Source organism: Malus domestica, chromosome 06 (genome assembly GCF_042453785.1).
Source record: "Malus domestica chromosome 06, GDT2T_hap1".
NCBI lineage: Eukaryota > Viridiplantae > Streptophyta > Magnoliopsida > Rosales > Rosaceae > Malus > Malus domestica.
Genome location: NC_091666.1, coordinates 739,797 through 763,315, shown reverse-complemented (window position 1 = coordinate 763,315; position 23,519 = coordinate 739,797). Strand labels below are relative to the sequence as shown.

General features: G+C 40.3%; 3 protein-coding genes across 3 annotated transcripts; all 3 read right to left on the bottom strand.

Moving 5' to 3' along the window:
• Positions 1 to 164: 164 nt before the first annotated feature.
• Positions 165 to 2,958, bottom strand: LOC103436722 (uncharacterized). The gene is made up of 9 exons (XM_008375175.4): positions 2,785 to 2,958; positions 2,582 to 2,608; positions 2,406 to 2,485; positions 1,955 to 2,027; positions 1,829 to 1,871; positions 1,471 to 1,522; positions 1,281 to 1,305; positions 1,075 to 1,166; positions 165 to 424 (listed from the first exon to the last, which is right to left on the bottom strand). The coding sequence occupies exons 1-9, from the start codon at positions 2,881 to 2,883 to the stop codon at positions 394 to 396; spliced, it is 522 nt and encodes a 173-aa protein (XP_008373397.1). The 5' UTR covers positions 2,884 to 2,958; the 3' UTR covers positions 165 to 393.
• Positions 2,959 to 4,769: 1,811 nt separating this feature from the next.
• Positions 4,770 to 8,045, bottom strand: LOC103409404 (glyceraldehyde-3-phosphate dehydrogenase B, chloroplastic). The gene is made up of 9 exons (XM_008348225.3): positions 7,539 to 8,045; positions 7,328 to 7,441; positions 6,738 to 6,899; positions 6,431 to 6,598; positions 6,170 to 6,330; positions 5,979 to 6,040; positions 5,847 to 5,896; positions 5,305 to 5,711; positions 4,770 to 5,171 (listed from the first exon to the last, which is right to left on the bottom strand). The coding sequence occupies exons 1-9, from the start codon at positions 7,635 to 7,637 to the stop codon at positions 5,036 to 5,038; spliced, it is 1,359 nt and encodes a 452-aa protein (XP_008346447.1). The 5' UTR covers positions 7,638 to 8,045; the 3' UTR covers positions 4,770 to 5,035.
• A 201-nt stretch (positions 8,046 to 8,246) lies between these two features.
• LOC103409405 (uncharacterized) lies at positions 8,247 to 17,226 on the bottom strand. The gene is made up of 5 exons (XM_029104347.2): positions 16,921 to 17,226; positions 15,990 to 16,122; positions 14,534 to 14,630; positions 14,137 to 14,223; positions 8,247 to 8,665 (listed from the first exon to the last, which is right to left on the bottom strand). The coding sequence occupies exons 1-5, from the start codon at positions 16,952 to 16,954 to the stop codon at positions 8,531 to 8,533; spliced, it is 486 nt and encodes a 161-aa protein (XP_028960180.2). The 5' UTR covers positions 16,955 to 17,226; the 3' UTR covers positions 8,247 to 8,530.
• Positions 17,227 to 23,519: the final 6,293 nt, after the last annotated feature.

Sequence of the window (23,519 nt, the reverse complement as noted above, 5' to 3'; positions counted from 1 at the left end):
GTTGCTTGCTATTCTCCGTTTGTTCCACCTTTTTCTTCATGAGAAACGAAAGTTGACAGGGATGTTCATGCAGTAGTTTACAAAGCTAAAACGTGTCAAAATCACTGCAGATGTTGGTTATATGAAGAACTAGTGCGACCGACGAGACAAAAATCCAACTCAAATTCAGTTGTATAAGAGATGCATTGACTTGGTGTCTTGTATTAGTTGACAACAAATTGGTACATAATGGCATAAGTTCAGAAGCAAAATTTGCTGGTATTACAGAAAAACAAAATGTCACTCAAGCATAACACTTCGTAAACAAAACCAACTTAAACTGATGAAACATTGATTAAAAGTTAACTGGCTCATCGTCTCTGCTTGCTGGTGAAGTATGTAAACTCGGGTAACTCAAAGTTCTCCATCTGATCCATTCGAGACACTGCACACAGACACCATAAACAATTTCAGGATATTATACAAAAGGGGAAGCCTGCTATCGAGCGTAACCTTCTAACCGGGGACAATCCCCAGACAAAGTCAGGATTAATAATAATTCCAGAAAGCAGATGAGTTTCTGTGGTCAAAACCTTTTAGCTCACGTTACCCAAAATCGAAAACAAAAGAAATTTAGGGCCAATTTGATAACCATTTCGCTTTTGGTTACATAGGGGAAAGGAGGGACGAAGAAAAGTGGATGAAGGATGATGGTAGAATTGTAGAAGACATGTACACGGAAAGGCTCACAAAATGAAAACTAGAAACCAAAAACTATTTTACGTTGTTTTCACAAGATTTCGTTTTCATTCCTTTCTTCATTTTCTTCCCCTTTCTCCCATCACCCTTCTTCATTCTTCCTTTCCCCCCATACACTTTCCTATTGTCTCAAGCACGAAAAGTGAAACCAAAAATTAAAAACAAAATGGTTGTCAAGCTGGCCCTTAAGTTAAAGGGCCCAGTGTTAAAGAAAACTGTTAGCATCTATTGTTGATATCATGGTATGATATGATTGGGGGCCTGGGAGGAGTAGAAGTTATCTAATTTTGCTACTCATATTTTTTTACTGAACGATGAATGGCAAACAAAGTGTACCTTGCCCTGCTGCAGTGTTTACTCAGATCTTGACATAGGACCTTGCTTACATCCCCTACTCTAACAGACCCCTTCTTTATCAATTCAGTCAACTGCAAGCATAATTTCAAATTAGCAGACAAAAAGCATTGATGTTCAATGTACAATACAGATAACCATTAATTATTTGTTTCATCGACACCAAAAATATAGGAGTATTAAGTCACCTCGTCTTCTGTATCCTCAAGTAATCTGTCCAAAATAAATACACTGGTTAGGCTTCTGAATCATGGGAGCCTTAACTGGCTTATGAAAATGCTCATTGTTCATATGAGTACAATCAGTTTAGAGTTTCGAAAGATAAAATATTAAAATTTCTGTAAACGATAGGTATTGGGAAAAAAGTTGGAATCTCACCTTCCACAATAGGTCGACAAATCCTTTGAATATGCTTTAGCTTCTTGTTTACCTGAAAAACACACATTCACTGTTCAGAATATCATAATCTCATGAAATGGTTTGTCTTTGAATCTATAAGAACTCCCTTTGTTTTATGTGTGGTACAGATAATCAACTTTTCTGCATTTTCTACTATTCTAGGATCTATTTAATCAATCTCTTAGACCATTAGTTCGTTCGCTTTGACTAAAATAAAAGGCAGCACATCCGCTTGTTGCTTACTGAATTGATATGTCAGTCACAAAGATAACATGTAGAATGAATCAGGAAAAAACAACAGCTATAGAATTGATCATATAGACGAAGAAATACTTACTTATCGTGAGGTTATCCCAGCTATCCACTTTGACCCACTCTTTCTGCAAACAAAAACCAGAGTTGGATGTTTCCCAACAAAATACGAAAATAAATAAGAAGAAAGCAACCTTTTAGGTGCATTGACCTTGTGAAGAGTGTATTCCTGCATCTTATCGCAAAGTCCATCGAGGAGTTCAACCGCTCTTAGCTCGCTGACTCTGTTGGAAACAATTGCGGAAATAGTCACCAACCACTTGCAAAAGAAAGTGAAGTAAAAACAACTTGTACAACAAGTGATCGTATACAAATAGCCATCATCGTGATCTCGCCAACCAATGCTATAAGACTAAGCACTATGTACATATATACAATCTCACCAAACGCATTCAAAACCAATCAGTCAATAGATCACCCCATTCGCGAAGTTTGACACCACATGTTAAGAAGCATAGGTAAAACTCGAAACTTTAATTCAGGGTTTTAATACTAATTTGGGGCATTTTCGATGAGGGGCATTTGAGCTGTAAATTCATGAAAAATTATACAAGAGCGAGCGTAAAATTGAGAGTGAGGAGGCAATGCAGAGAAGGTAGTACCTGTAATCGATTACCTTTCCTCTCCGTTGACCGGTAGAGTCCAAACGGTGTCTCATATCCAAATGGTTTCTGGGTTTTTCCTGGAAAACAAATCTTATGAAACTGCATCCGGTAACTAATGATGTAATGTGCAGAATTGCGAAATCGAAAAACATAGGAATAATCGAAAATCTTACGTTGGAAAGTCCCAGCTCAAGCTCCTCCTGCAACCCAATTTCAAACCCGAATTAAATTCCATTCCAAGAAATCTTTATTACTTTCTTTTCTACTTTTTCTTCCCATTTTTCAGATCAAGGAAATGGGAAAGAAGATTTTGACCAACAAAAAAAAGGGGGAAAGAAGAAGAAGAAGACAAGGAAGGAAAGGATTCCGATTTTACCGCGACCGCATTGCACGCAGTGCATTTGTCGTCGATGGAAGCAGCCATCGACAAAATGGTGAAGATCAAAGCCAACCTCACCACCATTGACCCTCTCATTTTCTTTCACTTCTTCCACTTTCAGTCTCTCCCTCTCTCTCTCTCTCTCTCTCTCTCTCACCCTCTAGATCGAGTGTCATTTTAAGGGCGAATTCACTTGATTTTGATGTGGGCTGACGAATGGGCCAAGATCTCGGCCCATATCCATTCACTGTTACTCTCCAAAGACAGAGGTGTTCACGTGTTATAAACTACCCTCCATAGGTTTTTTTCTTAAAATTTTTTTTTCAGGGTTTTGGAATAACTGAGTTTAATTTGACACTCGCGAGAAAAACTTAACTACTTAAGATTGAGGAGGAGTTTCTCCTCAAAACACTTATCAGCTTATTCAAAGAACGTTTTACTTATAATTCGAACTATTTATATTGTAAATTACTCGATAAAGATAATCTTTACCAAAAAAAAAAAACCTAATTAAAACTAATAAAAATGACTTCAAATCTTTAAATTTTAATAAAAAAACCATACACTAAATTTTATTTAATAATAAGAACAAAAAATAAAAATGAAAAAAAAACTTAAACAAATCCAAGTGCGCTGAGCGCACATCCCTTCCTCTCTCTCTCCCCCCCCCCCCCCCACCAACAAAAACTCTGTAACTCCAACTCACCCTCCTCCGTAAACCCCATTCCCTCTCCCACAATATGTAAACCCCATCCCAATCCCCTCTCCCACAATACCTATAGTCTATCCCTCTTTCACTAATACCACTAATTCTGCTGCGAGATCACCTCCATCCTCCACTCCCGTCGCTTGTTACTCCTCGCCATTGTCAATTTTCGATCCCCCAACCTTTACAGAAAGCTTTGCCTACGACCCATCCGCCCAACACTTCATCGTTAGCTCCATCCACAAACGCACCATCCTCTATGTCTCCGCGCCTCGTTCCACGACAAAGCCTAGTAAACCTATACCCTAATTGCCTAACCTTCAAATCAAACCCAGTTTCCTTTGTGCCTCATTTTCAGGAAAGCCATAGCTTGATGGAACAAGGTTGCATAAGGGAAGGTTTGCCAAAAATAGAAGGGAACAATATCAAATCAAATCAAGTTTTTCAATACAAAGTGAATTGTTTGAGAAAATTGCAAATTCTGATTGGTATGGCAGGTTCTAGATGGTTGCTAACTCTAACTGTATTTTTATAAACAGTGTAGTAAGTTTTATAAATAGTGTCGTAAGTTTTCATAAACAGTATAGTAAGTTTCATAAATAGTGTACAAAGTTTTATAAACAGTTTGTGCGCATGTTAGATTTTTTTTAATATTAAAATTATGTCTTTTTCATTAAAATTTAAGTCCCTTTGTCCTTTTTTATTAAAATTTAAGGGGTTTTCATTAAATTTTAAGTCTTTTTAATTAAATAACGTTATAGCATGGTTTTTTTTTATTAAAATAAACTTTGCCCAAGCCATTTTCATGAAAGTTCCCTTAAAACTAAGATCATTTAGTTAATCAATTTTAGTAAATAGATAAACGGTTTATAATTCTTTAACCAAATTTGTCCATTGATTTTTTGTAGAGATGATATCTACAGTGTAATTTACAATATGAACGGTTCTGATCATAAACACGAAATTTTTGAATAAGCCCAAAGTTATGGAGTTCCTCCCATTCCTGATAAGTAAACATAGAATATTAGCTCTGAGCAGCAAACATTCCTCGTAAGTAAACATGTCATGAGAGCAATCAAAGTCTATAAAGTCTAATTAAAGAACTGTAGCTAGCAACGGTATTCTTCTCCATTTATAAGTAGAATGTCTCAAATTCGAGTCAATAATCTATTAAAAAAAAAAAGAAGCAAAATAGCTAGCCTATGCATTGTGGACTGCTTGTGCTCAATTAATCCCATCAGTTCAGGTTGCTCAAGAAGATTTAGTTTAGAAGACATTGAGACGTGAGAAATCTTTTTATTAACTTGAACAACAGTGGTTGGATTGGACAAAGTCACTCATTCTCTGGTGTGCAAAATCTAATCAAAGTTTTGCACAGAAAACTCTGATGACGATGATGATCATTATTTTAAAAGATAATCGTTCAGAGAATTGTCTTAATTTGTAATTTACTTGATGATTTTGTTCCCCCTCCTCAGTTGTCATTACAAATTAAGCATTTGCTGATAACAAATGCTGCTAAACCCTGCCGAAAACATTAGTCTATGCTTCATAGACTTTGCACTCCTCGTCTGCCGGGTTTGTCTGGCAGAAATCCTCCAATGGGTCTCCGCTTCCCGCTACTGCGGCGCCTGGCCACTTGCTTGCAACCAAATGTGCCAAATCCACAACCCTTTGGCTGCGAAAAATAATAATCGACATGAAAGATCAAGACTCAATCGCAGTGAAGAGCGAACTAGATTTGGCATTCGATGCAACATTAGCTTTGTTTAATGGAAAACTCTTTGAAGATTTGTAACTAGTGACCTCACCTGTATCCCCATTCGTTGTCGTACCAGGCCACCACCTTGACCATATCATCACCCATGACCATGGTCAGGGAGGAGTCAATGGTGGAGGAAACATCAGTGCACCTGAAGTCCACAGACACAAGAGGAACGTCGCACACTGCCAATATGCCCTTAAGTGGTCCGTCCGCTGCCTTTCTGAAGGCTGCATTGACATCTTCTGCTGAAATACCTTTCTTTGCAACGTTGATCACAAGGTCAACCACCGATACATTAGGTGTCGGCACACGGAGGGCAATGCCGTTTAGCTTGCCCTTGAGTTGAGGCAGCACAAGGGACACAGCCTTTGCTGCACCAGTGCTTGTAGGGACTATGTTTAGTGCTGCTGCTCTGGCTCTCCTTAAGTCCCGGTGTGAAGCGTCCAAGAGCCTCTGAAATTGGAATAAGCATTAAATGACACATAACTCCAAGATCATAAGATTTAACGATATCAAATTGTCAATGCTTGATCGTAAATGAAAGAACGAAATCTGTATGCAGAGGAGGATGTAGGTGCCATTCATTACCTGGTCTCCAGTGTAGGAATGAGTAGTTGTCATGGTTCCCTTGACAATGCCTGCAAGTTCCATGGGGAGCAAATTATTAGTCCTAGAAGGTGTGCCGTTCGATTCACGCTGAACATACGAATGACGTCTTACCAAATTCTTCATCCAGGATCTTTACGAAAGGAGCCAGGCAGTTTGTGGTGCAAGAAGCATTGCTGCAGATACACAGAAATAGAACTTTATACCTTTACAATATGAAGTGAATTTACTCCGAGCTCAGTCATAGCTGTTTTCTTTTTGCTTTTCCCCCTCTCTATGTTGCTAATCTATCTGAGAACACTGACCTTACAATGTTGGCAACATCGTGGCCGTAGTCTTTTTCATTCACCCCGACAACATAGGTAGGAATGTCAGCACCTTTTGCTGGAGCTGTAATGATGACTTTCTTGGCACCGGCTTGGATATGTTTGCCGGCACCAGGGCCATCGACAAAGACTCCTGTTCCCTGTGTGTTTTCAAATTCTGTTATATAAGTTGCTATTTACAATATTATCCAAGGCATCCTCAGTCTTGATATTCAAGCATTAAGTAGAGCAGTCGGTTACCTCGATAACAATGTCAATGCCCATCTCAGCCCATGGAAGCTTCAGGGGATCTCTGCTAGAGACAACCTTGACGGGCTTACCATCAACGCTGATGGTCTCATTGTCAACGATTTTCACGTCTGCTTTGAAAGTACCCAGCATTGAGTCGTATTTCAGCAAGTGTGAAGCCTGCATTCGGATTGAATTAAATTTCAGCAATGCATTATCCAAAATCATATTAAATTAAAGCTAATATAATTCCAGTACTTTGGCTCTCCACTCTCCAGAAGGATATTAAAATGAAAATAATAGTCATAAGTTCCCTTACATTCTTGACACCACCACTGTCATTAACAACAATGACTTCCAGGGGTGAGTCCTTGCGGCCATGCCAGCATCGGAGGAAGTTTCTGCCAATACGTCCAAATCCGTTGATTGCCACCTTCAATTTGGCCACTGTTTCTCCCCTGACAGGAGTTGGTCCCGCAGTCTGCTATGAACAAACAACAGTTAATAAAGTATATAGCAGAAAAACCACTCAATAACATAGCGTTGATCAAACGTTAGCATTCTTGGAATATACTGGTCATTGCCGAGAGTCCACAAATGCATTTTCTGGAAACGTAACCCTCTTGTAATGAACCAACGTGCTGTAGCCGATTAGTAAGCATGGCATAGGTAGCACTTATAGTTTGTACTGTGTCACCACACCTTAATTTCAGTTTGTTAAGTGCTCGTATGAGTTAAGGTTCTCCGACATGCTTTATCGTGCTTGTGGTACTGGTCTAGTCAATCAACTGAAGCTTAGAAGCATGCTCAGAATCCGAAGGAATCATATCTATACGAGATGTTCTAAAGAAATGCAAAACAGATTGTATATATTGCCTTATGAAATGAATGAATATGGGAAGATAAAACCTTGGGAGTAAGCTGGGCTGCGACAGTATCGAAGAAGGATTGCTCTCTGCCATTGCTTGCATAGGTCACACATGAACTCGATCTTAGTCCCGAAAACTCACCGACTTCAAGCCTCTGCACAGCCAAAAAAAAAGTAAGCAAATTATACCAAACTAGCAAAGCCAATAAATAACACGATGCGATGAACTCCGTTCAAGAGAAAGAGAGAGACCTTGGAGAAGCATTGGGTGGGAAATGAGTGGGAGGGCTTGGAGGGAAGCCTGGTGTTAGCCGGGACTCGCGAAGAGGCGAGAGCTGCGTGTGAGGCCATGGCTGCAAGCAACTAGAGCCAAGGGACTGACTTTGCCAACGTATATATACAGTTGAACTCCTTGTCATTGGCATTGTGGACTTTACCTTGTTTTAAAGTATGGTTGCAATTGGATTAAGGGAACTTGTGGTTATAGCATGGTACATGAAGATATAGGAGATAAGATCATGTCTATGGCTAACACTTTCAAAATATGAACCGCAGATTATTTCCACCCTTCCCTTCCTAAAATGCCCTTCCATCGAATTTCTTTCGTCACGAGATGAATATAATCCGACCGAAAAACAGACAAAAAGAGGAGAAAACATATTTCCAAAAATAGAAAAGAAAGAAAAATGCATGCAACCAAGTTGGTCAGAGGTTAGAGCAGTGTGCTCTCCTTTGCACCTGAGTTCGAATTTCCCTCTCCGTAGTTTATATGAATTTAATTTACAATCTCGCTTATATAAAAAAAGGCACGTAATAGCCACAACACTAAGGGTTGAAAATCTCAACCACAAATCATGGATAACTGATTTCAGAAGAGCATGAACCACTGAATTGAGTTCAGCATCACTATTTTGTTTTTTGTTTTTGTAAAAAGCATATGGTATTATTTTACGGTATGAATTACTACATCAACAACAAAGCCTTATCCCAAATATTATTTTTACAGTACAAATTACAAGCTAACCAAAATACAATTGAAAAGGAGAAGAATCCTATATTTGGCGTTGTCCAAATATTAGCAATCTTAGGATCACAGGGGGTACGATTACATTACCAGAACTATAGGCTCCCACAGAAAAGAAACACTACACTGATTATTGAGAAAAATATCGAAACACTGAAATACACGAAATTCAGAGAACTCATACAACGGCTTCAACTTCTTCCGAGTTCACAGGTAGGACTCATGCGATAGCTTCAACTTCTTCCGAGTTCACAGGTACTTCATCTGGGTCATCCTCTGGTCGGAGCTGACCAGAAACATCATCAATTGCAGAGTTTAGCTGCGCTATCTTCTCAGCCAGTACTTTTCGTGTTTTCTGTGGTGCAAAAATACATGCATATTGTGAATTTACAAATAAATAAATAAAAAATGACCGTTATGGGATTAGAATCACAATGGTCTGTCTACCTATAGCCAACATTAACCAAACATTTTGGCAAGAAATGGTTAGTGAAGATAATTGATCGAACAAAACCACAATAACAACAAACTAGCTTTCAGCATTTCCAACAAATGCTTAAAACATATGGAAAACCAACAACAACAACAACAACAACAAAGCCTTTTCCCACTAAGTGGGGTCGGCTATATGAATCCTAGAACGCCATTGCGCTCGGTTTTGTGTCATGTCCTCCGTTAGATCCAAGTACTCTAAGTCTTTTCTTAGAGTCTCTTCCAAAGTTTTCCTAGGTCTTCCTCTACCCCTTCGGCCCTGAACCTCTGTCCCGTAGTCACATCTTCGAACCGGAGCGTCAGTCGGCCTTCTTTGCACATGTCCAAATCACCAGAGCCGATTTTCTCTCATCTTTCCTACAATTTCGGCTACTCCTACTTTACCTCGGATATCCTCATTCCCAATCTTATCCTTTCTCGTGTGCCCACACATCCCATGAAGCATCCTCATCTCCGCTACACCCATTTTGTGTACGTGTTGATGCTTCACCACCCAACATTCTCTGCCATACACCATCGCTGGCCTTATTGTCGTCCTATAAAATTTTCCCTTGAGCTTCAGTGGCCTACGACGGTCACACAACACGCCGGATGCACTCTTTCCATCCAGCTCGTATTCTATGGTTGAGATCTCCATCTAATTCTCCGTTCTCTTGCAAGATAGATCCTAGGTAACGAAAACGGTCGCTTTTTGTGATCTTCGCTAGATTGCTCCGGTCATTAGTGTGGATAAGTATATAAATGGATAGAGATAGGAAAGCAAACACAAGATGTACGTGGTTCACCCAGATTGGCTACGTCCACGGAATAGAAGAGTTCTCATTAATTGTGAAGGGTTTACACAAGTACATAGGTTCAAGCTCTCCTTTAGTGAGTACGAGTGAATGATTTAGTACAAATGACATTAGGAAATATTGTGGGAGAATGATCTCGTAATCACGAAACTTCTAAGTATCGGAGTGTGGTGTCGTCTTGACTTGCCTTATCTGTCTCATAGGTAGATGTGGCATCTTCTCTGGAAGTACTCTTCCTCCATCCAGGGGTGGTATCTTTAACTGGTGGAGATGCACAAGGTAATGTATCAATTTCACTTGAAGCTTACTTGTAGTTTCAGGCTTGGTCAAGCGCGATACAAACCATGTAGTAGGAGTCCCCCAAGTCGCCGAGCTAGGGGGTCTGCTGAAAGAGGTGACAGACAAGGTAAGCAATCAGAGCTCCGACTGATTGTTCACCTTCTCCCCATCTTGCAGCAGCATGAAGGATAAAGAGAAGAAAAATGAGAAGAGATGATATGAGATACTTTTGCTTTTGAAGAAGTAACTTTCCACAGGCTTATTCTTGAACTGAGCTGGAGGGTTTTCTGGTTTCCTCCAGAGTATAAGGCCGACTGAAGAATTTGAGGGTCAAAACAAGTCCATCAAATCTAGAGTACGTTCCACCCTGCTGATATGGGATACTTTTGCTTTTGACAGAGTAATGGATGTATCGGCACGTGTGCTGTTACGCTTGTCTCCACATGCTTCCTTGTATCCTTCGCACTTGCCCTATCTGTTCCTCAAGCAGATGCGGAATCTTCCCTGGAAACATAAGATGTTGAAGATGAGTACTCGAGAGCAATGCCAGGTAAGTAATCAGGTAAGGGGTTCCAGGTAGTCAGTTCCTGGCTGGAAGCTTGATTCCAAGTGCTGACTGATTGCTCTCTTTCTCCTTGTCTTGCAGGTAAAAACAAGGCCAAAAGAAAAAACAGGGAAAAAGCATGATATGGGATACTCTTGCTTTTAACCCTGATGATATGAGATATTCTTGCTCTAGTATAGCTTGTTTGCAGAGGTATTATCGGGGGGAAAGAAAGCTGAATATTTCGAAAGGCTTTGTTGGGAGTGCCCTCTCAGATATGATGAAGGGTTGAGCATTTTTGCAGGTCTGCCTGTCCGTTGGGGATGGAGGTCGACATATATAGGAGTCTCCCTAACAACAAGTAGTAATGCTATTCCTTTACCCTGCTTGGTCATAGCACGGTAGTGGGAGCTGCCAGTTTCACATGTTTTAACTCTGTCAGAGCACTTTGAAAAAGTGGTCTGTGGTATCTGGCTCTCGAGATTCGGAGAACAATGCCTCTTCGATTTTTGAGAAAGCAATCATGCTGGGGGTCTGACTCTCGAGATTCGGAGAGCAGTGTCTCTTCGATTTTTGAGGAAGTAATCATGTTGGGAGTCTGGCTCTCGAGATTCGGAGGGCGGTGCCTCTTCGATTTTGGAGCAAGCAATCTTGTTGGGAGTGTTGTCTCGAATGTGAGTAAAGGTTGGACATGTTTGCTAGTCTACCTTGCCACGAAGCACAAAGGTTGACACACAGGGACTTTCCAATTATCCAGCAATGGTACTGTTCCTTTACCCTCTCTTCGATTTTGAGAAAGTAGTCATGTTGGGAGTCTGGCTCTCGAGATTCGGAGGACGGTGCCTCTTCGATTTTGGAGCAAGCAATCTTGTTGGGACTGTTTTCTCGAATGTGAGTAAAGGTTGGGCATGTTTGCTAGTCTACCTTGCCACGAAGCACAGAGGTTGACACACAGGGACTTTCCAATTATCCAGCAGTGGTACTGTTCCTTTACCCTTGTGGGTAATAATATGGTAGCTAGACCTTCAAAATTTATGTGTCTAAACTTTGTTAGTGCTGTTTCTTTGCTATTCTTTTACCTTTTTTGGTCAGAGCGATGTAGTGGGAGCTGCAAGCTTCACGTGCTCAACTTTGGCAGAGAACTTTGGCAAAGTGATCTGTGGTACCCATGAGTTATTGTTGCGTGTGGGAAGTGGGTGATTGAACAGTAAGATTCATGTGCTTTCTACTTCACCAGAAGTCTTCGACAGAATGCCCATAATTTCTGCAAAGCTGAGTGTGCGTGTGACAGGTGCTGACAAGGCTAGAAAAGTAGGTGCCTCTTCGATTTCTGAGATCGGCCCTCGTGGTCTCTGAGCAGCCCAGCTTTTGAGAAAGCGAACGTCTCTTCGATTGATTCGGAGAACGGTGCCTCACCGATTTTTGAGAAAGCAATCATGCTGGGGGTCTGGCTCTCGAGATTCGGGGAGCAGTGTCTCTTCGATTTTTGAGAAAGTAATCATGTTGGGAGAGTGGCTCTCGAGATTCGGAGGGCGGTGCCTCTTCGATTTTGGAGCAAGCAATCTTGTTGGGAGTGTTTTCTCGAATGTGAGTAAAGGTTGGGCATGTTTGCTAGTCTACCTTGCCACGAAGCACAGAGGTTGACACACAGAGACTTTCCAATTATCCAGCAATGGTACTGTTCCTTTACCCTCTCTTCGATTTTTAAGAAAGTAGTCATGTTGGGAGTCTGGCTCTTTAGATTCGGAGGACGGTGCCTCTTCGATTTTGGAGCAAGCAATCTTATTGGGAGTGTTTTCTCGAATGTGAGTAAAGGTTGGGCATGTTTGCTAGTCTACCTTGCCACGAAGCACAGAGGTTGACATACATGGACTTTCCAATTATCCAGCAGTGGTACTGTTCCTTTACCCTTGTGGGTAATAATATGGTAGCTAGACCTTCAAAATTTATGGGTCTAAACTTTGTTAGTGCTGTTTCTTTGCTATTCTTTTACCCTTCTTGGTCAGAGCGATGTAGTGGGAGCTGCAAGCTTCACGTGCTCAACTTTGGCAGAGAACTTTGGCAAAGTTATCTGTGGTACCCATGAGCTATTGTTGCGTGTGGGAAGTGGGTGATTGAACAGTAAGATTCATGTGTTTTCTACTTCCCCAGAAGTCTTTGACAGAATGCCCATAATTTCCGCAAAGCTGAGTGTGCGTGTGACAGGTGCTGACAAGGCTGGAAAAGTAGGTGCCTCTTCGATTTCTGAGATCGGCCCTCGTGGTCTCTAGGGAGCCCAGCTTTTGAGAAAGCGAGCGCCTCTTCGATTTCTGAGATCGGCCTTCGTGGTCTTTGAGCAGCCCAACTTTTGAGAAAGCAAACGGCTCTTCGATTTCTGAGATCAACCCTCGTGATCTCTAAGCAGCCCAACTTTTGAGAAAGCAAACGCCTCTTCGATTTCTGAGCAGGCGCCTCTTTGATTTCTGAAGCTCCGTCGAGTGCAGATTTTTATAGGGGCTGGCATTAAGTTCCAAAGCACACTTGAATCTCCACCAGTAGAAGCTTCATTCTTGCACTTCTAAGATCTTGATTTGTCCGACCTCTTCTCTCTTCAACACCTTTGAAAATGTCTGGCCCCTCCGACCGTCGTTTTGACTTGAACCTTGTTGAAGAGGCAGCCCCGCCTTCTCCAGACAACATATGGCGCCCATCCTTCGTCTCCCCAACTGGTCCTCTTACCGTTGGGGATTCCGTGATGAAGAATGATATGACCGCTGCGGTGGTGGCCAGGAACCTTCTCACTCCCAAAGATAACAGACTACTTTCCAAACGGTCTGATGAGTTAGCTGTTAAGGATTCGCTGGCTCTCAGTGTTCAGTGTGCAGGTTCTGTGTCTAATATGGCCCAACGCCTATTTGCTCGAACCCGCCAAGTTGAATCATTGGCGGCTGAAGTGATGAGTCTCAAACAGGAGATTAGAGGGCTCAAGCATGAGAATAAACAGTTGCACCGGCTCGCACATGACTATGCTACAAACATGAAGAGGAAGCTTGACCAGATGAAGGAAACTGATGGTCAGGTTTTACTTGATCATCAGAGATTTGTGGGTTTGTTCCAAAGGCATTTATTGCCTTCGTCTTCTGGGGCTGTACCGCGTAATGAAGCTCCAAATGATCAACCTCTGATGCCTCCTCCTTCTAGGGTTCTGTCCAGTACTGAGGCTCCAAATGATCCCCCTCCGGTGCCTTCTCTTTCTGGGGCTCTACCGACTGCTGAGACTTCTCCTAAGCAACCTTTGTGAAGGCTCCCTCTTGTGTGTTTATTTTGACTCATGTATATGTACATATTTGTAGCTTATCGGGGATATCAATAAATAAGCTTTCCTTCATTTCAACGTATTGTGTTAAATACACCAAAGCCTTCTTCGCTAAGTTCTTTGAATTTTCTTTTGTTGAAGCTTGTATGTTGAAGCTTTCTGAGTGGAGCATGTAGGTTGGGGTAGTGTTCCCTTAATTTCCCGAGTGAGGAAAACTTCTTGGTTGGAGACTTGGAAAATCCAAGTCACTGAGTGGGATCGGCTATATGAATCTTAGAACGCCATTGTGCTCGATCCTGTGTCATGTCCTTCGTTAGATCCAAGTACTCTAAGTCTTTTCTTAGAGTCTCTTCCAAAGTTTTCCTAGGTCTTCCTCTACCCCTTCGGCCCTGAACCTCTGTCCCATAGTCGAAACTTCTCACCTCTAGAGCTTTGTCTTCATCATATATAAACTTGGGCAATTTTCTCATCAGATCCTTTCGGTCAGCTCCAGCCAGTGCTTTACTGATCTGTTGATTAAAAAGGGAAAAGCTCAGTGGGAAATTATGGTTTCATTAGCTTAATGCAAGAGCCCACAAACTGCAACATATAGGCATCACAGAGCACCATCCGCAAGAAAATTGTGGGGTAGAGTATACACTTACATTTCGTTAAAGTGGATAACTCATGAGTCATTACTCACAAAATGTAAACAATAAGAAAAGTAAAATAATTGACTGATGAATAACATAGACACAAAGTAGAATGGAGCAAAATAATGATTGAATTTTCAAAATTTAAAAAAAATAAACAATTTTTTAATCACAGAAGAAAAGTAACCTGAGGTGCATACACAGCACCCAGTGTGCCAACTATAAGTCCTCCCAATACAAAGCCACTGACAAAGATGCTTGAACTGTTTGACCTGCCACCATCACTGTAATTACACAATTAGAGATTGACATTAGAATATTACTGAAAGAAAATGTGATATAATTGAATATTATATAAAGGCTAAAAATACTAAATTTCGAAAGACCAAATGAGATTTGAACAATTTTGCGATCGTGAAAACATCACCAACTGACAGAAGAGATATGAAAATATCACTATTCACTGCTGAATACCACACTGGATAACGAGGAAAAGAAATTAAACAGGGTTATAAGTCCATGTTTCACTAGAGGAGGACATAGTGTGACATAAAAATAATGGACCATCTCCTTTATGAAAAAAACTTCAAATTGGAGAGACTAAGGGATGGTTTGGTATTGCTGTGCTTTGAAAAAAAGCTGCTGTGAGAATAAGCGGCTGTGCTGTGAGAATAAGCGGCTGTGAAATAAATCAGCAGAGTGTTTGGTAAACTTTTTTGTAAAAGTGCTTTTGGAAAAAAAAAGCAGTCTGATAGTGGGTCTTTTAATTAAAGGAGCACTGTAGTTCTGTGTGCTTTGAAAAAAAGCCAGTTTTCCAAAGCTACAAATTGCAGCTTTAGCTTTTTCCTTTGATTTCAGCTTATTCTCACAGCAGCTTCCAAAATAAGCCATTTTTTTTAAGTTTACCAAACACCAAAAACACTCCCAGCTTTTTTTCATAGGAGCTTTTTTTAAAATCACCTCAACCCCAAACTGGGGCTAATTCTCTCTCAATTCTTATTCTTTTGTCATAGGAGAAGATAAAACACATGAAAGTGTATTTTCCAATCGTTTAACCAATTTGTGAAAGATGACTGAGTTCTAATAATTAGGTAAATGAGATTTAGTTGAGTTTACTATGTTCCTAAGTTCCTATAGTTAAGCTGCATTCGGTATACATATTCACTCTGGAAACAAAAATTGAATCCCAGAAAACATGATAAGTAGAAAATGTATTAAGAACTAACTGTTACATTGATGCAGTCATGACTCATAAGCGTGTTACATGTGAGATTTGTATATACAAGTTTTATATAAAATGGCCGGTACATTCTATGGGCAAGAACCCAAACATAAACAGGAAAGTGCAATCTTGAAGAATCAACAACCCACCAAAGTGGTAGCATTATAAATATTCTCCCACTTCCTTTACATCTAACTGGAAACCAAATTTAATCTCATTTATATTTATTGCTGATTTAATAGTTTGAGTTAATCATCATATACATATTGTCGGGGAAAACACAAATCCAACACTATAGAACTCTATTGAGCAGGTCATGCTTAAGGAAATTAAATCAGCAGCAACCACACAATTTGCATTAAACTACTAGCACGTGCCCTGAAAAATACTAGTGATCACAAAGCAAAACCAAACAGAATACCTATATGCAGCCTGAACTGAGATGGTCCTCTTGGAGTTGGAAAGTTGAACTTTCCCAAAATGCTTTGAATTGAGTGAAAAGTTTGTCGGGGCCACACTCCCAAGATACTGTTGTGATGGTTTCAGAGAAGATCCTGGTGAAGAATTTCACAGGAACAGAAAACGAAACATCATTCCAAATCCAGCTCAAAAACAGACACACGGTGCACAAATCAACTTATTTCCGACAGGAAAAATGTCACAAGAATGTTAAACGAGTTCTAATACTAATGACTTAGATAATGGAAACCAATATTATTTAAAACCCTTAGACCAGGTGGGGATATTTTGAATAAACTAGACTACCATTTGCAAACCAGTTAGCTACATCAGTTTACCCGCAGATTACAGAATCTCGCGTCGACAAGTCTAAGCCTAGCATAATAAGGTATAAGATCATGGGTCTCCCGGCGAATTTCCGATTAGTTTCGGGTTAGATGCAAAAGAAGTAGCCATAAAGTCCTGTGCAATGCTGATTAATTTAATAGGAGCTCAGGAAAGGCTTGACAAAAAATATAGGAGCTCAGGAGAGCTATAGACAAACTTGTCCTTCTCCGGGGCTACCAAACCAATGCAGCGCCAAAACTGGGAAACTTATGATTTCAGATTTCGTCCTGTTGTTGTTTTTGGGTTCGAGCAAAAACCTTGAAACATGACAGAACACATCGGGGAATCCGTAGTTTATGAACGTGAAATGTCCCAAAGCATATACACTAACCCAACATTAATAATTCAATCGAACTCAAGAACATTAATCATTCAATCGAATTCAAGAACGGTTGTCAGAAAGCATATTAATCGTTAATTCTACAACTAAGATTTAGTAATCATAAATCGATAAAAAGATGGGAAAAAATGAGCAAAGAAGGCAACAAGGAAAGCGCGGAGTTTACCTGTCAAAGCCAGCGAATTCGAAACCGCAGCCATGCTTATTGCTTAGAGGTCTGGATTTTGCACGCCACACCTCACCAACAAAGAGAGTGGAAACGAGTGTTGTTAGACTCTTGTGTTGGGAGGAGAAGAAGAAGACGACTTGTTTAATTGGTTCGGTAATAACAATGCTGCTTCCCTCAAATGTTGATTAAGAAATTAATTATTAATTGTCGGTAGTGACTAACGAAAGGAGACGGGCTCTGCCGCTATGGCAACTGGCAAACGTTATGCTCTTCGACAAGGGAGCAATTTTCTAGAGTGAGCTTTTTTTTTTTTTTTCCTTTCGCGCCCCAGGGTTGGGGAGTGGGGTATGAGGTCACTGTTTGGTACGCAGACGGGACGGAATGGGAAGGGACGGGATGAGACAGGACGGGACGGAACGGAACGAAATGGAGGTTCGTGTTATGTTTGGTATGCATAGGACGGAACGGTTCGGATTTCGTGTTAAATGACTAACTTAGCCTTGTTTGTACACCTTCTTCCCTCCGACCCACCAAACTGTTTCACTCTCTCTCTCCAATCTCCTTCTCCAAATCGGGCGACTCTGTCCTAATCCAATGGTCCGGCATCGACTCGCCCTCTCGACTCGACTGGCTCGGCATCTACTTGCCCCCTTCCTCCCACCACGACAACTTTATAGGATACAAGTTCCTCTCCTCCGCCCCCACATGTAAATCTAGGTCGGGCTCCATTTCCCTCCCTCTGGTCAATCTCCGATTCAACTACTCCTTCTAGATTTTCCGCTGGAACGAGTCCGAGGTCGACCCCAACCACCTCGACCAGGACCACAACCTCCTCCCCAGCACCGCCCACTTGCTCGCCACCTCAGATGACGAGCTTAGCTTCGAATTGGGTCGTGTTCCGGATCAGATCCACCTCGCTTACACGGATGGAGATGATGAGATGCGGGTCATGTTCGTGACGCCAGACGGCGCCGGAGAAGAAGAGGGTTTGCTATGGTGACGTCGTCGTCGTCGTCGGATGGGTTTGCTGGGATTAGGTTAGCAGTTGGGTTACTGGGTTTGTGGTGGAGGAAGAGGAGGGCTACGGGAGAGACAAGGGTAGAAGAGAGGGAGGTTACGGGAGAGAAAGGGAGGTAGACAATGTAATTAATGAAAAATAAGAGGGGTATTGTTGTCCAAAAAAATATAATTTTGTGTCCCACAGGATGGAAAAACCCGTTCCAGGGGGGGAAGGGGGAACCAAAATCTAACCCATTTTCGTTCCGTGGGACGCGCGTTCCACATAATTTTAGCACACCAAACGTGGGACGGAACGCGTCCGTCCCACTCTGTTCCGTCCCATCCCACGTACCAAACGCACCTTAAAAACGAATTTGAATTATATTATTGTTAACTTATTGTGAGGCTAAATTCATCTTCTTTTTATACATATTAGATTTTTCTGAAGTTGCGAACATGAAAGATTCATTAAGCTTTATAAAAACCTTTTGAAAAACCATGCAACTCTTAAGATATGGGGTTATTCCCAAGTGAAATTACAATTATTAACCACAATAAGCCCTTTAAAAAGCCATGCAACTCTTAAGACATGAGGTTCTTCCCAAGTGAAATTACAATTATTAACCACAAGAAGCCATCACCAATTTTAGGGAACCTTTCAAACAAAATAGCCTCAAATTAGTTTTCTAAAGATCTTAATGGTGATCAAGCATTAAGACAATTAGATAGTTTCAAACACGATAATTAATAATTCAAATCAAGCATGCATAATATCATAAGTAAATTGAAAAGAAACTACATATTCTTACTAAGGCTCGTGGCCTCCCCAAAAGAGATTAGTTACACACAATCATAACACAAAATACTATTAAGAATATGGATAGAAAACACCTTAAAAATAAACTTGAATTGTCGAAAGCTCTCTAAGCCGAATTCTTCAAAGTAATGCGTTGAGAACCCTAATGGATAATTAGCCTTATTTGTACTACAAAATAAAATCCTTCCTAGAAAAGGTCTTCTAAAAACTAGGAAACATAATAAGTTAGAAACTAGGAAATAATCTCCTAGTCAAACATGGAGAAATTGTCCAGCAAACTGATCAATCACGTTCTAGGTTGAAAACAGCTCCAAAACATGCCCAACATGACTTTTTAAAGCTTGAGATGTCCTAAACATATCTCCAGAAGGCCCATCACCAGAAGACACCATCTGAAACTTTGACACGAACAAGTTGGGAGACTCACAAACATCCTATAATTGGAATCAGTCCAAAATTCATCCATTTTATCACTCTTTGCTCAAGAGGAAGTCAATGTCCTACGTTGGAAATATAATTCAAAATATCAAAGTTCTCACAAAATAACCAATAAATTAATACTAAGATTAGGGTAAAATATACAGTATAATAACGACTCATCACTAATTTTCGGGGGTTCCTGGTACCATTTGATTGAAATGGGACAAGTGAAATGAAACAAGGAGTAAAGGCACACGTTGATTAAAAGTGACCCGATATAGTACACCTAGAGAATGTGAGCAACGTTTACTGGTTAAAGGCCTAGAATATTCTAAATATTTACATACAAATATGTTTCAATTTTATAAGGGGTTAGAAAACTTAGAGAGTTGTGTTATTTTTCCGTGTTCACGTTTTTTTCGTTTTCTTATCAAAGAATGAGTCTCTTTACTTGTATGACAGAAGAATCATGGTCTACACTTTCATGTACTAGCTAAAGTGTTACGTATGTTTGGTGGAGATCATATACACTCTGGTACCGTAGTCCATCATCACCCTCTATCAATTAATGGTCGTTGGCAGGTTGCACTTCGTTGATCCACAGAAAGAAGAGATCCATTGCGCAAGAAACCCTGACTGCGGTGATCCAGCTGCACCTTCCAATATGACTAGCTTGTTATGACTTCACTCTAATCACTAACTCTGCCTTTAATGTCTTCCCCTTTCTTGTGGTTCAGAATTGAGAAAAAAGCTTCAAGTAGGCCAACTCCCATAGTGTAATGAACAGTGTGTACAAGGCTTGGGAATGAAATCACCATCATATGACTAACTGGCGATTACTAGCACTTTCGACTTTATTTTGCCAAGTTGGGCCTACAATCCGAATTGACAACGGGTTTTTGGAGTTAGCTCATTGTCTATTGGACAAATGGTTTTTTTTGGATCATGACACGCGGCAATTGTTGTGGTCAAAACAACTAGGAATACCCTTAGTTGTAAGCGGAGTTGGATATGGCTCACCAGACTGCACAAATTTAGGAGATCCAATAGGTATAGAATGGTTGATAGAGCTAATTCCATTGAGGATATTTGTAACGCCTCAACCTGAAAAATTTATTTTCGGAAGATAATTACTATGATATGCCTAAATTAAACTCTTGTTTATTTTCTACCTTTTATCACAATTCTTTTATTTAAATCTTAGTTACTTACAAAATCTATAACCCAATTTGTTTCCCAAAAACATAAGGTTAATTTTTAAATTAATCATCCAATTCCTTTTCTTAGACAAATTTTCAACAAACGATTAATCTCGATTATTTTTAAGGTTGCATCTAACTCTCATTAGACTGCCTACGTACCCTTGAATGAGATCAAGCCTTTTGTAGTTCACATTCATTCTTTTATCCATTTATGAAATATTCTACTAACGGAAATATTCAACATTAGCTTTCATAATTGAATCACATCAAAATGGTACCAATTACGGATTTAAAATATCAAAATTTGCATGAAAAGGCAGCGTCGGTCCACTGGCCACTGGCCACGCGCCGCTGTGGGTGGCGGTTTCCGGTGAATGAAAACCTAATTTTCTGACGAACTCCAAAATTAACAAATTTTACAGGCAAGTAGAGTTCAATGAGAGGAACAACTTTCATACCTGGGCCAAAGTCCAATTCGGCCGAGAAACACCTCAAATCGCCCTAAATCCACCAGAAAACCCTTGAATTGGGTGTTCTTGATTTGACTCCAAAACAGCTCTGCCGCCCCTAACCTTGTTTGGGCTTTGTTCTTGGGCTCAAGGATGCTATAGGTGGTGGTGATCGAAGGAACATGTTTCAATAATGGTGGATTTGAAGCCACGGTGTCGTCGCCCTTTTCGATGTGGGTGTCACCAAATCAAAACCAAATATCTTAAATTTTGAGGTGTAATAGGTAGAGGGAATGATGGAGAATGTTTTCCCCGTGATTAGTTGATGTGGTTTGCTGGAAAAACCAATGAAAAACCGTCGGATGAGGTGAAGAGGACCAGGTCGGGTTGGAAAATGGAATCGGGCCGAATGAGGGTCCGGTTTCCCCTCATTCTCTCTTCCCTTATTTCTTCTCCTTTCCATTGGTCATCCCTTCTCTCCCCCCTTCCCGATTGGCGGCCCCCTCTCATTTCTCTCCCCCTTCTCCCAATCGCAGCCACACACGTGGCACCATATCCACATTCCAACAAATCTGGAGTCTTCCAGATCAATAATTAAATTACCATTTTTGCCCCTAACTTCGTTCGTTAATAACTCATTCGTTATAACTCTGTTTCACAAATGGTTTGCACCTACACGTTCGTGAGATCGATCTCTATCCAATTATGCCAAGATATATGATCAAATATATGAGGATAAAATACGTCCTCGTATAATTACGTTAAACCAACTAAAGGCATTTTCATCTTTTTCACTTATCGATAAATTTTACGACATAAATTATAATAATTTTTGGTAACAAAATTATAAAATTTCTCAATTAAATTTTCATAACCATAAATCGATTTATTTTTTATTTTCTCCACATACTCATAATTATGAATATCAAATTCATATACTTAAATTTTTCAGGGTATTACAATATTACTAGCCTACCAAGAATGGAAAACTTAATTAGATCTTGATTATGAAGGAATCTCAAGAATTTGGTGAGTCCTGGTTTAATAGGGATTGAATTGCACCCCAAATAATAATGATCTTAAGAAAAAATGAACACTTAATCATGAATCGGGTTTGAAGTTTCTTATGGGGCCTTTAGGCTTGATTTTGAACGGAACAAGGTCAACTTGGGCAAATATCAAAGAGGATTTTATCAATAACATCCAAAAGGTCCTTTATCCCAAGAAACTTCAACGAAGCATAAAAAGTCAACTTGGCTAAACTAGTTGTCACTGTACTAGTGGAATTGAATGCGAGACTGACCCGAGAATAAGCAAAGTAACACATCCAAGTCTTGAAATCAAGCACATTCGAACTCAAAAGACTGAGATGACACTCTAAAGCTAAAATAATTTCTATGCGTATGTGTTCACGAGTGTCTTTATGGAGCTTTGAGATAAAGTGAATTATTACCAATCAGTGGCACTTAGAACATCTTCAATGGGCTCACAAAATGAGCTACTAGCCAAATTTTAGGGAGGATTTGGAAAAATCCATCTCCAATCACGCTCCCTATCCACCTACTGAGATAGAGATTCTTTTAGGAGCTCCTAAATTTATGGAGTGAGGAATAAGCTCACAACATTAATTACCAATATTTAATTAATATTTAAATAAAAACTTTATTCCTATTTGTAACGACCCGTCCCCAATATTTTGGTTTTTATAATTTTATAGCGTAAATTTACGAAAATGCCCTTCGAGGCAAATACGTTGACTTTTAGGGACCACCTTGTCGTGTCATATAAGATTTGTTTTCTTGGTGTATCCTTATAGTACTTGTTGTTATGAACGTGTGGGCACAAACGGAATTGAAATTGGAGCTACAATGAGGATTTCACGAAACTACAAAGTTGAGGGGCAAAATAGTCATTTCACTATTCTAGATATTAGGATTGGATATTTTATTATTTTAACAATTTCTGGCACATGGGGCCCACACCCTACTTCTCATTCTGCCATGTGTTTCCCCTTCCCTAATCTTTTGGAACTCTCTCGTGACACACTCTCTTTCACCCCTCAGCTCTCACCTCTCATTTCAGCTACCTCTCTCTCTCTCCTTCTCGGTAAACTAACACACCACCACCACTCACTATTCCGGTGAGCCCTCAGGTCACCATACCACTTTTTCCTTTTCGTCTGTTCTCTCCATTTCATTCTCAGTTCACTGATGCACATCACCACCGCTACTCGATCTCGCAAACTCCGACAAGATTTCCATTTCTTCGATCAAGGTAAGCTTCAAATCACCTCTTCCATTCTTCCTTCATGAGTTAGAAATGATATTAGGATGCCAAGTTTTTTATTTAAGGAGATTGAACACAGAAGCAACGAAGGTGGAAACTTTTCCAGTTTTCAGCGAAGGATCGCGAGGTTAAAGGCATTTTTTTGACCATTTTCCGGCCACGGCTAGGTGAACCAAAATGGTATAATCTTACTCCTTATCTCCGTAGCTTCAATTTGACTATTTATACGATGTAAATGGTAAAGTTTTGACCTTGATTGGAGCTTAGGAAGCTCTAGTTTTCTTCTTCGTGGAGTCCGACCAACCCACGATCTAAAATCAGGTCGACCCGACCTATAAACCAATTGGATCCAACTAAGCCCAACCCAAAACTAGCCCAATTCAATAACCAGCCCAAACATTTGGGCTATTAACCCATCAACTC